The sequence below is a fragment of the Myotis yumanensis genome, unplaced genomic scaffold (assembly GCF_028538775.1).
Source record: "Myotis yumanensis isolate MYYU_CA2020_CCGP unplaced genomic scaffold, mMyoYum1.0.hap1 SCAF_4, whole genome shotgun sequence".
Classification (NCBI taxonomy): domain Eukaryota; kingdom Metazoa; phylum Chordata; class Mammalia; order Chiroptera; family Vespertilionidae; genus Myotis; species Myotis yumanensis.
The window spans coordinates 73551265-73566732 of NW_027223755.1; the positions used below are offsets into that span (position 1 = coordinate 73551265).

General features: G+C 44.4%; 1 protein-coding gene and 1 pseudogene across 2 annotated transcripts in view; both read right to left on the bottom strand.

The window, feature by feature from the left end:
• Positions 1-7353, bottom strand: part of CEP120 (centrosomal protein 120) — a 64790-nt gene extending 57437 nt beyond the window's left edge. For both annotated transcript variants that reach the window (XM_070412535.1, XM_070412534.1), the window contains exons 1-3: positions 7262-7353; positions 6931-7008; positions 2734-2890 (exon numbers count right to left, since the gene is read on the bottom strand). In XM_070412535.1, the coding sequence (XP_070268636.1) occupies positions 2734-2890; positions 6931-6979 (206 nt within the window). In that variant the 5' untranslated portion in view covers positions 6980-7008; positions 7262-7353. The remainder of the gene's footprint in view (positions 1-2733; positions 2891-6930; positions 7009-7261) is intronic.
• On the bottom strand, positions 819-2621 carry LOC139008158 (26S proteasome regulatory subunit 4-like; annotated as a pseudogene).
• Positions 7354-15468: the final 8115 nt, after the last annotated feature.

The window sequence follows — 15468 nt, forward strand, 5'->3', positions numbered from 1 at the left end:
TGTATAAACAATCAACAATGTAGGCACAAATATCTTATATCAGGACTCTGTCTAGGTAAATATTCCAGAAGTCACTGAAAGCAAATACAAAATTTTGATATTCTCTAAGAATTTAATTCTCTTAAAAATAAACCCATGGTCTGATCTAGCAAAAAAAAGGGAATAAATTTCTTATTGCTCTAATTTTTAACTTTGAATTTTGTTCTGATTTAGTACTAAGTACTGAAGTGACTGTGTGTTTCCCAGAGGGAAATATATTTTAAATCCTTTTAAAAATAAAAGTATCAGTGTCCTTGCCTGCTTCTGGTCATCAGAGTTCATGAAATAAATAAGAGACTATTAACTTATAGTCTGCTTTATATACTAATAAAGTGTTCAAGTGTCTAAAATTAAGTATAAAATTAATTACAGAGTCCTTTATATAATTATACTATATACATACCTATTATGTCCTTGGCAAACCAGGTAAAATATACGATAATTGAATAGAAAATGCAATGAATTCCAAAGCATATTTAATATTGGGTAGGCATTATTATAACACTTCTAGAGTATCTATTCTCTCAGACATTAGCAAAAAAAAAAAAAAAAAGCCAGGTATAGTGGTTAAAAACTTAGGCTCTGGTGCTGGATTGCCTGGGCCTTACCACTATCCAGCTGACTCAGGACAAGTCACTTCACTGCTTAGGCCTCAGGTTTCTCATCTGTAATGCGGGGGATAAAATAATATCTACTTCATAGAGTTGTTCTCATTTTTATTTTATTTATTTATTTTTGAGAAAGAGCTCGCTTTATTGGGAATGGAGCGCTGCACGTTGGGCTCCTACACGTGGTGCTCAGAGAGGTGCACAGGGCACAGAATGTGTTGCTAATGAAGAACAACTGAACTGGCTCCTCTGGGCGACTTCCCACCACCTCTCCCCGGGGTTGGCGTTCCTGACCATTTCCTTGAAGGCAACTGAGGTTCCCTAGAGATAGAGCCCCTCAGGGGTACCTTCTTGTTTTTTTTACAGAACGTTTTCTTTCTATTTTTTGAAGTCTTCATTTGTGACTTTCATTCTACATTCTCTCAAGGCCATGAGAACAGCTTCTGTACAGACTGCCTTAATGTCAGCACCAGAGAGGTCATCCTTAGCCATGACCAAGTTGTCCAGGGTCACGTCATCAGCCAGCGTCATTCTGCCTGTGTGGATCTGAAAGATGCACTTCTTGGTCTTTTCATCAGGCAGGGGGAACTCGATCTTCCATCGACGCTGCCTGGTCTGATTAGTGCTGGATCCAGACTTCCTATTCAGTTTGTGGCCATGATAACTTTTACGCCTCCCCTTGAATCAAATCCACCCAACTAGTTCAACAGTTCCAACACTGTTTGCTGAATTTCTCTCTCACCACTGGAGATTGAGTCATATCTTTTTGTCCCAATGCCATCAATTTCATCAATAAACATGATGGATGGTGCATGTTCCTCGGCAACTCGAAACAATTCCCGAACGAGCTTGGGCCCATTGCCTAGGTCAGTGATGACAAACCTTTTGAGCTCGGTGTGTCAGCATTTTGAAAAACCCTAACCTAATTCTGGTGCCGTGTCACATATAGGAATTTTTTGATATTTGCAACCATAGTAAAACAAAGACTTATATTTTTGATACTTATTTTATATATTTAAATGCCATTTAACAAAGAGAAATCAACCAAAAAAATGAGTTCGCGAGTCACCTCTGACACACGTGTCATTAGGTTCGCCATCACTGGCCTAGGTACTTCTGAATAAGTTGAGCCAACCACTTTCAAGAAAGTGGCTGAGGTTTGGTTTGCTACTGCTTTAGCCAGTAAGGTTTTACCTGTGCCAGGTGGCCCATAGAGAATGACCCCCTTACGGGGCTTTATACCCATCTCTTCATAATACTCAGGATGAGTGAGAGGAAGTTCCACAGATTCCTTAATTTCCTGGATTTGGTGTCCAACCCCCCCAATGTTGGCATAGGTCTCCTGTGGGGCCTTTACCACCTTCATCACCATGACCAAGGGATCCGTGTCATCCATCAGTACCCCTATTACAGCATGCACCTGTGGTTGAGCAGGATGGAGCAGCCTGATTCCAGCAAGTCCTTGTCCACAAAGGAAAGAATGCTGACGTAGTGATCTGAGCCCACAGATGTAGACACGATGGTGTGATTGTCATCAATGATCTCTTCCAAGCTCCCCACTGACTCTGGGATTCCCCTCAGGTCATCCACCTTTGATCTTCCCTCCTCTGGCTTTTCTTCTAAAGGCTTCATTTGTTCCTGATTCCTAATGAATTCTTCCTCCATGAGAAGATAGTCTTTAATTCTAACTTCAATAATTTTAACTGACACTGAGTGTGAGGTGTCACCAGTGGCAGTCTGCTGGCAGCATCTGGTCCCTTTGTTTTCTTCTTCTTTTTCCCCACTCTAGTTGGTATGGGAGGTTCATACTTCTTCTTCTTGTCCTTGTCATCCTTCTTGCCACCTCCAGCACCATGACCACCACTCTGACTTTGACCCATCTTGCCTCGGCCACAGAAGCCGCCACTGCCGGAAGTGTGTTCTGATTTTTAAATGAATTACTGTTGCAAAGTACTTTCAAAATTTCCTGGCACATTAATAATAATATTTGAGGGGGTTTTTTATTACTATAATCTAATAAGATACGTATATAAATTTATTTACAACAGCCTGAAAAAGAACAGAACAAATTGAAAATAACAGCCACCTGTGCTGATGGAGTGCTTTCCTGTCAATTTCCCAGGCTAACTCTGTAGCAAATTCTGGCTGGTCAATGTGGTCCACGGGATCAGTAGCCAACTGTTCTCCATCAAACTTTGCTTCTACTACAAGCATATGCTTTGGACGTTTGGGGAAATGGCGACCTGAGAAAAAAAGAGTATATAGATTAATCAAAAGTACACAAAACTCAGCCCTGGCTGGTTGGCTGCTCAGTGGTTAGAGCAATGGCCTGCACCCCCGAAGGGTCCTGGGTTTGATTCCTGGGGGCGTGCAGGAGGCAACCAATTGACATGTCTCGCTCACACCCATATTTCTCTCTCTCTCTCTCTCTCTCTATATATATATATGTATATATATATATATATACACACACATCTCCCCCTCCCTCCCTCCCTTCCACTCTCTAAAAAAAAAAATATCCTCAGGTGAGGATTAACAAAACTAAAAGAGTATACAAAAATCAAATATTATTATTTAGCATGTACTTTAAAAAGTGATATATATATTAAGAGTAGTTGACTTTTCATATATTCAATAAACCACCTTGCTAACAGACATATTCACATATGCACTCAAAATCAGTGTTCATAAAAAACATTAATCAAGTTTAAAGCTATAATTTATAAACTAGTGCTTCTCAAACACTATGAATGTACCTACGAATTACCTGGGACCCTGTAAAACTGCAGACACAGGTTCAATAGGACTAGGGTGGGCCTGAGAGTCTGCATTCTAACAAGATCACAGTTAATGTCAATGCTGTTGTCCTTTGTTCACACCTTCAGCAGCAATAATCTCAACATTTAGAAATAAAGAATTAAAAAATGTCATTACACCAATTTCAGATAATACTATACCAGTACTTAATATAGAACAAATTCATCTGGAGCGTTAGGAAGTAATCAAATTAGCAAATAAAACAAATTTATCTGTATATTGATTTTTTTTGTTGTTAAGAAAATTTTGCAAATTAGCTGAAGGAAAATAAACACATGTATTCATTCATTTTGTTCCAAAGACAATGTTGTGTATTTTCAAGAAATATTAACTATTTTATCTACGCATCACATTTCATTTGTACTGCCTGACCCTGTTTCTTCACTGTTTACCAAAGGCATATTCAGAGACAGGTATTATGTCAGATGATGGGATGCAAAAAAAGTAAAACAGAGTACTATCCCTCAAGGAATGGAAGGTCTAGTGCAGTGGTCGGCAAACTCAGTCAACAGAGCCAAATATCAACAGTACAACGACTGAAATTTCTTTTGAGAGCCAAATTTTTTAAACTTAAACTATATAGGTAGGTACATTGTTATTAACTTAATTAGGGTACTCCTAAGGCTTAGGAAGAGCCACACTCAAGGGGCCAAAGAGCCGCATGTGGCTTGCGAGCCGCAGTTTGCCGACCACGGGTCTAGTTGAAAGAAATAAAACACTAAAAGCAGGAAGCTAAAGAACTAAGGAAGAAGGAGCAAGAATCTACAGTCAACCTGTTTGTAGGTCTGGTGAGGCAGATCTTGGTTAAGGGTCTTTTAGTCACTGTAAGGAAATTCATCCCTGCTGCTACTCACCCTGGTACAAGCTTAGTTAGCAATTAAGCTAAGAAAGACCTTGATTGAAAACCTGTGAATTTCACCTGCGGCCCTCACTGAAACTCCCCATTAGGAATCTTGCTACATACGGCCTGGCTCTCCCAATTAGCACTTACAGAAGTTTCTCTCTGGACCTCATTTTCAGTTGCTCTAAAATATCACTAGGTTCCCCAAATGAATTTCACATGTCAAAAAACCTATACTTTCAGACTATCGTGAGGATGACCTCCAATAAGCTTGAGAACAGAGGCTATGTAGTACAATAACTAGGTGCCTGCCTCGTCCCAAAGACAAGGAACACCTTGAGAACAGAAACCCTGTCTTTTTCATCCTTAAAATTCGGTACATGGCCCAAATTCTGCTCGTGGTAGAAACCCAATCATTTTCTTTTGAAGAAAGGGCATTTTCAGAAGTGTAGTCAAGAAATTGCAAGCAGTTCAATCCATATAGTTGAAGGGCTGGGAACGCATGAATAGGTGGCAGGAAGGGAGAAAGGCTGAAAGGCAGGCAAGTGGTCTCCCATAAAGGGTATGCTATTCTAAGAAATACAGACATTATCCTTTAGGACACCGGAGGATTTTAAGAAAATGGGATGTGCATTTCAGAAAGAGCATCCCCAGATAGTAACGTGGACGGGAGGTATTTTCTAGAAAGGAAGAAAATGCTTATGAATTATTGTTACAATAGATTAGGTAGATAATGAGGACCCCAAAGCAGGGCACTCACAATAGAAGCTCATTCATGTAAAGTTTCTCTGAACCATCTGCTATTATTTTAAAAATAAAAGCAACAACTCTTGGTGACAATTTGGAAGTTGGGGATAGAAAGGAAGAGGATGACTCCCAGGTCCCGGGCTTGAGGCAACGGCGTGGTTATGATGAATAGAAATACAAACACAAGAGGAGGAACAGTTTGGAGGGAGGACCAAATGCCAGCTTCAGGTTTGTTTGTGGCAACACCTAACTGACATCCCTGATTCCAGGTTCTCCACCCTGCACGCTGCTACTAAACTTGCAAAAAACTTTATCCTGCCTGGGAATGTATCACGCCTCTCTGTTATTTAGCACATTAAACTATTTGTCTTTCAAGAGCCTCCAAGGCCTGTTCACTCTAGTTACACAAGCTTATGTCTCACCACATTCCTAAATATTCACCTTCCCCTACCTACCCTGTTTGTCGGCTACCTCTTCACCGTCCCACCTACCGTGCTCCTGCCCACCTCGCCCTGCTTGTCCACCTATCTAAAGCTTACTTACCATTCAGAGCACTTCAGCCATCATTCCCACCATCCCCAAAACCTACGTTTATAGCTCATATCCTACACATTCCATATAGTCTACCCCAACATAGTGTGTGCTGCCCGCACACTGATTTGATACTCCCAAGGAGACAAGACCCCCACATCCTCGAATGGAAAGGGGGTGCCTCGTATTCCCATTTCCTCACAGCACTGGATACAGCGCCAGGTCCAAAAGCTTTCGTTAACAAAATGACAATGGGCTTTCAGTCCTGTGACTTCCAACAATTAGTGACCTGACAGTTAACGCTATCCCAACTCTTGCAGTGGTTCTCAACCTTCCTAATGCCGCGACCCTTTCACACAGTTCCTCATGTTGTGGTGACCCCCAACCGTAAAATTATTTTCGTGGCTACTTCCTAACTGTAATTTTGCTACTGTTATAAATCGTCATGAAAATATCTGATATGCAGGATGTATTTTCATTGTTCACGACCCACAGGTTGAGAACCGCTGCTTTATGGGTTCTTGTCATTCTACTGTTCCAAAACTCCAAAAATAGGGGTTCGCCGTGTTTACTTCCCTCTCACCCCACAAAAAAAATCACAGAACATGCCTTGCTTTTCGACACCTTACGTGCACTTGGCGCTTCCCTTTGCCCGGAAGGCCCCCTCCTCCCTTTTGTCACCTGACAAGTCCCTAACCAGCCTTTGGGACCCAAATAAACTTCACCTGCTCCAGGCAGCCTCCCCCGGCTCCCCACAAAGGGGGTCACCCCGCTGCCTGACCCCATGAACTGTTTGTGGACACATTCGCCATCCCCAGCTGTTAGAACCAGCACCAGTGTACCCCTCCATTCCCGGCACAGAGCCTGGCCCTCCAGGGCTCTCCCACAAACCCCAACGCCGGGGCGTGTGTAACAGGCCCCCCTCACAACCCCCCAGACCTCCGCCCAGCCTTGCAAAGGCCATGGCCTCCACGCTCCTCCGAAACGGCAGCAACACGTATTCGAGTGCAAGGAGAGTTCTTGAAAAAACGCCTTTGCCGGCAGGTGGCTGAACAGAACGTGCGGTGCAGGCACAGCCTCGGCTCCCAGCGAGTGTCAGCGACAGGCTGCGGCTGGAAATCGTTCCCCCCCACCCCCCCGGGGGCTGCGCGAAATGCCACCTCTCCTTCCCGGCGCCCCGACTCCCGGGAGACGTTCAAATCAATTGCCTAGCAGGCCTCTCCGCGCACGGCTCTGAGCCAGTCTTTGGGGACCACGGAGGCGGGATGACAAGGTCCTCGGGGCCCGCACAACCCCGGTGAACACTCAGGAAGCAGCACTTGCAAAAGGAAGTCCTGGGCCGCTCACCTTCCAGGATGGACACGACGATGAGCAGCTGGTCGGACTTGGAGACCATGGTCGCGGGCTGCGGCCCGCAGGCGGGGTCTGCTGGAGGGAAGGGGCCCGGGTGAGTTTCGGGGGACCCGCGACCCCCGGCGGGGCCCCCACCGCTCGCTCCCGACCCCGCCGCCCGGCCCCCGCTCCGCGGCCCGGCCCCGCCGCCGCCTGCAGCGCGCCCGGCTCCCCGACCCCGGGCCGCCAGCCCGGCTCCTCCTAACCCTGCCCGACTCAAGGCAAACGGCGGCTCTGCCACCCGCCGGGCCAGTCGGCAACCCGGGGCGACCCGCCGCCTGAGGACCTTTTGCCGCCTGCGTAGCCGCTTTTCAAACGCCCGGGCCGCCGCCGCGGCCGCCGCCGCGCCCCGCTTCCGCCTAGCAACCAGGCCCGCAGGCCCAGTGCCCCCGGGAGGCTGGAGGACAAAGGGCGATAGAGACCAGGGCTCTCGAGGATAGAACGCCCCTCAGCCCGCCTCGCCTCCCGCCCTTTTGCACTCGGTTCCAGAGCCCTAGGGAGAGGCCTGGTCCATTGCGTCACAGCGCCCCCTGCTAGCCGGACGGGGAATGGCGGGCGAGTTGGTGGGAACCAGCTGCGCAGGCGCACTGCGGCCGTAAACGCTGCCAGTGCTTCCCCTACCGGGGGTGTGAGTGTAGCGCGTGCTCTGCTTTATGCCCCGGACCTGGGAAATAGATCAACAGGGATCTAAAAAAAGAAATCCAGCTCTTCTCAGGGCTCCAGGGTCAACGCTGCCCGAAGATCAAATCACAGAAAAACAATGACTTAAGTCTGAACTCTGAAACTGTCCTGACGCGGCACCGCAACTTTGTAAGCTTTGAAAACAAGTAGCGTCAATACAGTAATTACTGTAACCCGGGGTGGTGACGTCAGCTCTCCGGGAATTTCCTGTACAGCAAAAAGGACCCTAAAAACAAAAACATTGTCACGTGAGCAGAAAAATTAAAGGTATACGTTCTTCTGCTCTGTGACCACAAAGTGATTAATTAGCAAAATCAAGACCAAAGATTAAACAATGCTGTCAACCGACATTTCTCCCTATACATCTACCCCCTCCCCCGCCCCCTAATTCAGGCTTTAGTTTAAGAAAGATTAGAAATCTTTTGTAGGTTATCCAGCTTGCAACTGGACCCTGGAAGGGGGAGGAGGAGAGAACAACCCCCCCACCCACCCCCACCCCATCACCACTCCCTCACCTCCAACTCTGTGCCCGAAAGTAAAGGAAGGGGACTTGGAGATTGGATAGATTACTTCTAGTCCCCTTCAGAGGCATTCCTGAAATGAGGCATTATACAATTTAAAATCAAAGGAATGTTCTACTCTGGGGTCATAGTTGAACAATACATTATTTTAAAAAAATATTTTATATGTTTTTATTGATTTCAGAGAGGAAAAGAGAGGGGGAGAGAGAGAGAAACATCAGTGATGAGAATCATTGATCGGCCGCCTCCTGCACGCCCCCTACTGGGGATGAGCCTGCAACCAGGCATGACCAGAATTAAACCCCTGACCAGAATTAAACCCCTGACCTGGGTCATGGGTCCACTGTCAACCACTGAACCACACCGGTGGGGCTACAATGCATTCTTTTGTGGAAGATGTGAAACAGACTCAAAAGTAGGCAGGATAATATAATGAACCCTCAGGTGCCCCAAGCACAGCTTTAACAATTACCAACTAAAGACCAATCATCTCCACCTGTTGCACTGTTTTGAAGGAACTCTCTAACAGCATATCAATTTATCTCTTTCAGTATGTACTTCTAATAAATAACGATTTTTAAAAATATCTTTACATATTAGATACTTAACCACACACAATACCAGCATTACATGTAAAAGTTACCAATTCCTTAATATCATTAAATACCCGTTGTTTAAATTTTCCTGATTGGTTAATAATGTTTTTTTTTTCAGTTGCTTTATTTGAATCAGGATTCAAACAAGTTTCAAAACACAAAGCATTTGGTTGGTCTGTCTCTTGTCTCTTTTAATCTATAGGTACTCACTCCCATTTAGTTTTCCTTAAAACCTTATTAAAGCAACTGGTCATGTAGAATTTATCACAGTCTAAATTTTGTTGATGCCGTACTAGTGTCGTTATTTAACATGTCCTTTGTTGAGAGGTCTGATAAATATGTCCACATTGACAACACTACAGATTAGCAATAAGCAGAATACAAGGATATCAGTGGGTGTAAAACATTAGTTGGCAGAGGCCAAAGCAATGAGACCAGTGTCTCCAATGGAAAGAATACTCCAGGAGATCAGGGTTTGGGACCAACCTCAGCCAGTTACATGCTGGGTGACGTTAGGCAAGTCATTTTACCTCTCTGAGCCTCAGTTTCCAGTATGCAATGGTAATATACATGAATCCTTAGTTCAGGACATTAATGTAGTAAATGCCATTTAGTTATTATCCTATATAATAAAAGGCTAATATGCAAATCGACTGAACGGAGGAACGACTGGTTGCTATGATGTGCACTGACCACCAGGGGGCAGATGCTCAATGCAGGAGCTGCCCCCTGGTGATCAGTGCACTCCCATAGGGGGAGTGCTGCTCAGCCACAAGCCAGGCGGACGGCTGCCAGCACAGCAGTGATGGCGGGAGCCTCTCCTGCCTCCACAGCAGCACTAAGGATGTCCGACTGCTGACTTAGGCCCACTCCCCATGGGCTTTCAGACATCCCCCGAGGGCTCCCAGACTGCGAGAGGGCACAGGCTGGGCTGAGGGACCCCCCGAGTGCACGAATTTTATGCACCAGGCCTCTAGTCTTTTTATATGAGCAATATTAGACCTTAAGTAGTAGTTGTAAAAGAACTAGGAACTGCCATCAATAGACCTTGTTGTTTAGCTTTAGGATATCTGGCAGGGTTTAAAATCTAGATTCACTGAATACCAGAGAATAACCTCAGTCAGAAAAAACAACAACTGACAAATCATTAACTGACAAATTAACTAAGGAACTGTTTCACATAGTAAAATTTCACAGTTTTTTTTTTTTTCTGGGTCCCCCAACCCCCAAAAGGAAACACTATTACTGTGCTTCTAAAATCAATCTAGTTGTCAGGGTGTTGTTAGGTTGTTGTTTTTTACAGACTGTACAAAATTAATTGCATGAAGTTTCCCATCTATCTTATCTAGAAATGGAATTATAATTCCATCAGCATCTATATAGCCTCCTTATCTGTTATTCAATAATCTAATTTTCTTTCATGTGTGATACTAAACAGTTGCACTGTTTTGAAGGAACTCCCTCACAGCATATCAATTTATCTCTTTCAATATGTACCTCTAAAAAAAAACAATTTAAAAAATATCTTAAAATATTACTTAACCACAACATAGATCATTATATTTTTAGCTTAAATTCATGAGAGAAAATTTCATTATAAGTTTATGAAGCATCAATTATTGTTTCAAAATATATAACTAAATGCTAATAAAATATAAATTTTTACTCTATTAGACAATGTGAAATTCATTACACTATAAATATACAAATTCAAACCTACAGGTTTGATTAAATGCTTGATTCTGAATTCATTAGTTTGTCAACCTTAAAGTTTATCATATTCGGTAGTATTCTACTTCTATGAATTTACACACACACCAAAAAACAAATTAAAAATCTCAAAGCTTTTTGTTGTTGTTAACTCTCACTCGATATTTTTTCCCATTTTTGATTTTTTAAAATATATTTTTATTGATATCAGAGAGGAAGGGAGAGGGAGAGAGAAATAGAAACATCAATGATGAGAGAGAATCATTTATCGGCTGCCTCCTGCACGCCCCCTACTGGAGATCGACCCTGCAACCCAGGCATATGCCCTTGACTAGAATCAACCTGGGACCCTTCAGTCCGGGGCTGATGCTCTATCTACTGAGCCAAACAATGGGCTAGAGCCCATCGATTTTTAGAGAGAGTGGAAGGGAGCGCGAGAGACAGAGAGTGAGAAACATCAATGTGAAAGAGACACCTCAGTTGGTTGCCTCCCACATGCCCCCGTGGGCTGGGATGGAGCCTGCAACAGAGGTAAGTGCCCTTGACCCAAATCAAATGCATGGCCAATGCTCTAACCACTGCGCAACTGGCTAAGGCAAAACCCAAAGCATTTGGACTCATTTTAAGGCTTTCTTTTTCTGTAGCTATTTTACATTTTGGAAAACACTTTACTTGTAGTATGTCTGTATTTTTCTTTTCAACAGCTCTGTGGCCCACCATAGGAAGGATCATGAGTGTTCTCCTTCCTCAGCCCCTCTCCTTGTCTCCTCCCTGCCACACAAATACTCTCTCACACACTTTAAAACTTAAGGCAGCCCTAGCTGGTTTGGCTTAGTGGATAGAGCATTGGCCTGCGGACTGAGGAGTCCTGGGTTCAATTCCGGTCAAGGGCACATGCCCAGGTTGCAGGCTTGATCCCCAGTAGGGGGCGTGCAGGAGACAGCCGATCAATGATTCTCTCATCATTGATGTTTCTATCTCTCTCTCCCTCTCCCTTCCTCTCTGAAATCAATAAAAATATATTTTAAATAATAAAATAAAATTGAAGGCAAGCACCCAGGGTTAATAAAATTAACATATCGCCCTAACCGGTTTGGCTCCGTGGATAGGGCGTCAGCCTGCAGACCGAAAGGTCCCAGGTTCGATTCCGGTCAAAGGCATGTACCTTGGTTGCGGGCACATCCCCAGTAGGAGGTGTGCAGGAGGCAGCTGATTGATGTTTCTCTCCCATCGATATTTCTAACTCTCTATCCCTCTCCCTTCCTCTCTGTAAAAAATCAATAAACTATATTTTAAAAATGAATAAATAAAAAATAAAATTAACACATCTATTGAATAACTGCTGCTCTTCAAGGGGTGTTTAGAAAATAGCCTCCTTCTGGAGGGAGCAGGAGTGGAGGAAGGCACTGGTTTTCACTTAGTGCCAAGGTGATTTCACTTCCAATTCAGGCTGATCTCATTAAACTTGGCAGTTAATTTCGGTGCCTTTAATCCCTTGAAGAAGGGCCACAGATGTCCATGGACCGAAAGGCCATATAACCCAGTAGCAGAGTCACATATACTTGCATTTCAAGGTCTACTATTTATTAGTTTTGTGACTTGGCCAAGTCATTTTTCTCAGAACCTGTCTTCCCATCCGTAAAATGGGATTAATAGTCCTTCTGTCACATGGCTTCTGCAAGGATTAAATGGCATTGCTTCTGGGAGGGGCCTAGGCTTCGATGCAATCCCTGAATGTGGTAGCTATTTTTATTGTTAATGTGGAGCAAAGATAACCAGATTTTACACTCCCTCATCTTGGCCTATACATACTAGTATGTTCTAGGGGCAATATCCTCCCAAACAGCCCCTCTCCCTGGCTTTTGTGAAAGACCACAGCCTAGCATCCCAAAGTCTATGCTCTTCAGGTCAGGCAGGTGCTGTTAACTAATTGGTGAAGTGGGCGGGGCTGGGCCTGAGCAGAGACCGAGCCTCTGGTGGGACAGCCCTTCTCTGCCCCAACTGGTAACGGCCATGCAGTAGAAGCCCGTTTTTGCCAAATTTCCACAGGAAATTAGAATTATAGATTTTTATGTGAACTCATCCAATTTTTAAATGCTGGTGACTAATTTCATTTCAACAAACAAAAAATACTGCATGAGTCAACCCAAAACTTCCGCCAGCCACAGGTTAGTGATCTCTGGCCTAAATTCATTAAAGTGGTTCTAACAGATGTCCTTGAAGGTAGAGAAATGAGTGTAGTGAGGAAAGAAGTAGAGAATGCCTAAATCTGGGAAGGAGAGGGATAAAGGAGAGGGATGAGGAACCACATTTCACTCCCTGGCAGAACATTTGGGAGGGGACAGAAATAGGTACTGGCGCCATGGGATCCCTAGGAAAGTGAGATTTTAGATAGGTTCTTATGCCCCTAATTTGACACAGAATTCACAGACTCACTAGACTTCAGGGGATCATGGTGGCTCGGATGATGGGCAGCTTATCAGTGACGAGCCTGGGCAGAAACTTGTAAGGCCTCCCCAAATATTTGCTCCACATTAGACCCCAGCACCTTGGAACAGCACTTTGTGTGTGGAGGAGGGAGCCCCACTGATGAGTGAGAAGCCTGGCATAAGAAGTTTGGAGTTGAATTTAAGAGTGAAAAGAAAACCAGCATTTATATATACTGAGTGGCCAGATTATTATGACCACCCCATCAGTACTTCGTTGGGCCACCTTTTGCCTTCAATACTGTGGCAATTCTTCTTGGCATCGACTCCATGAGATGTTTAAAGGTGATGTGAGGAATCTGACACCATGCCTGATGAATAGCACTGTCCAGTTCTGTGAGATTTGATGGTTGTGGAACCAGCTGCCTGATGGCTCTTTTAACTTTGTCCCACAAATGCTCCATTGGATTGAGATCTGGTGATTGTGGGGGCCACCTAAGCAAGGTAAAATCTCCCTCATGTTCTTGAAACCACTCCTGCACAATACGAGCACTCTGGCATGTCACATTGTCTTGTTGGAAGAAGTCATCTCCATTGGGATACGCCATCAACATGATAGGATGAACTTGATCGGCAACGATACTTAGGTATGTTGTGCTATTCAGATGTTGTTCCACACAAATTAAAGGGCCCAAATCATGCCAGGAAAACATGCCCCAAACCATAACACTGCCCCCACCAGCTTGAAGGGTTGTACTCATGCATGTGGGGTGCCTGCTTTCATGCTGTTTCCGCCAAATTCTCACTCTGCCATCTGCATGATGCAACTGGAAACGTGTTTCATCGGACCACATGACTTTTTTCCAATGCTCAACTGTCCAATCTTTGTGTTCCTGTGCGAATTGGAGACGTTTTATTTTGGTAACTGCAGACAGCAAAGGTGTTCGAACAGGCCTTCGGCTTCCATATCCCATACGATGCAGTGTACGGCTAATTTGCCCACAAACGTCAGGTGGTCATAATAATCTGGCCACTCAGTATGTGTGTGTGTGTGTGTGCGCGCGTGCACGTGTGTGTGTGTATATATATATGTGTGTATATATATATATATATATATATATATATATATATATATATTAGAGAAAGATAGGGAGAAGGAGAGATAGAAACATCAATGAGAGAGAAACATCAATTGGCTGCCTCCTGCACTCGGATAGAGCCAAAACCCAGGCCAGGAATTAAACTGTGACCTCCTGGTTCATAAGGTCAATGCTCAACCACTGAACTACACCAACCAGGCCAAAAAGCAGCATTTCTTGCACTCCCTCCTCTGTGGCCTAAGCTTCATGGGGTTACCTTAGACTGGGATGAGCTCTTAGCTGCCCTATCAGTGTGTCACAGTGGCTCTCCCTGAGGCCAAGTACAGAGTAGAGGGTGTGAGAATGCCTCCACTTCACAGAGAACAGACAGGGTTGGGGATAATTCTGGAACTGTGGCAAAGAGCTGCAGGCCATCAGAAAAGGCTGCTTTGCTGCTTTGGAAAGACTAGGCAGTGGGAACAGGACCTGCAAACTAGAGGCAGGGACTTTTGAGAGGGCTTCATTTTAGGGGTAGAAGATAGAACTGACAGCAGATGCTAAAACAGAAGACCTGCCACTGTGACATTGAGAAACACTGTGTGACATTGTGGGACTTTGATTCACCTATTATGTAATGTCTGAAGTGTGTCGATTTTTCCCGCCTTTAAAAAGCTTCCCTTTGAAATACTGAAACCAATGGTGGAGGAAGAGCTGGTGCCAGCCTACTCAGCTGTCTGCCGGGGAAATTCCCCAGCGTCTTTTAGTGCATGGAGGTCTGACCCCACAAAATGGAAACACAGAGTTCACTGTAAGACATGATACCTCTGGTTCTGTTTAATGCTGATATTCCAAGTACATCCAAAGGGCATAAAACGCTTTCCTACCTTTATGTCATAACAAGAAAAATTACAGCAACAGACAATAAATAAAGCAAACAACTTCCCTTGAATTCAAAGAAAGGCTCTAAATATATGGCCCAGACTCAGAGAAGATAGAGGGCTCTCTCAACTCTCACTCACTTCCCCTCAGTGATAGCACTAGCAGCTCCCCTGCCAGCAGCCAGCAAGCTTAGTTGCACATTTTGACGAGTGGTATAAGAAAGCCAAGCCGTTACACCTTGAGGGTGGCATACATCACAAAACTGTCTTTCCCAAATTATTGCATGTATTTGTGCTGCCTACATAATACTTTTTATTTACATAAATGTGTACACTTCCAAGCAGGTTTTAGCAAGTGTTAACAGGCAACAGGATGTTGAATGTGGACTTTGTTGCCTTGGAGTCATCACCCATGACCCAAAGGATGAAAAAGAGGTGTCATGTCTTCCTCATTAAGAAGAGCACCCACGACCACTAAGGCCCAGACACATCTCCCAGGATTTGTAAAAGATGACCACACTGGCTTTGCTACCTACAACCATCAGCCCAGTACCCACTTAACACTATATAAGATGATAAGCCTGAGGTTCTTCCTGTTCCTG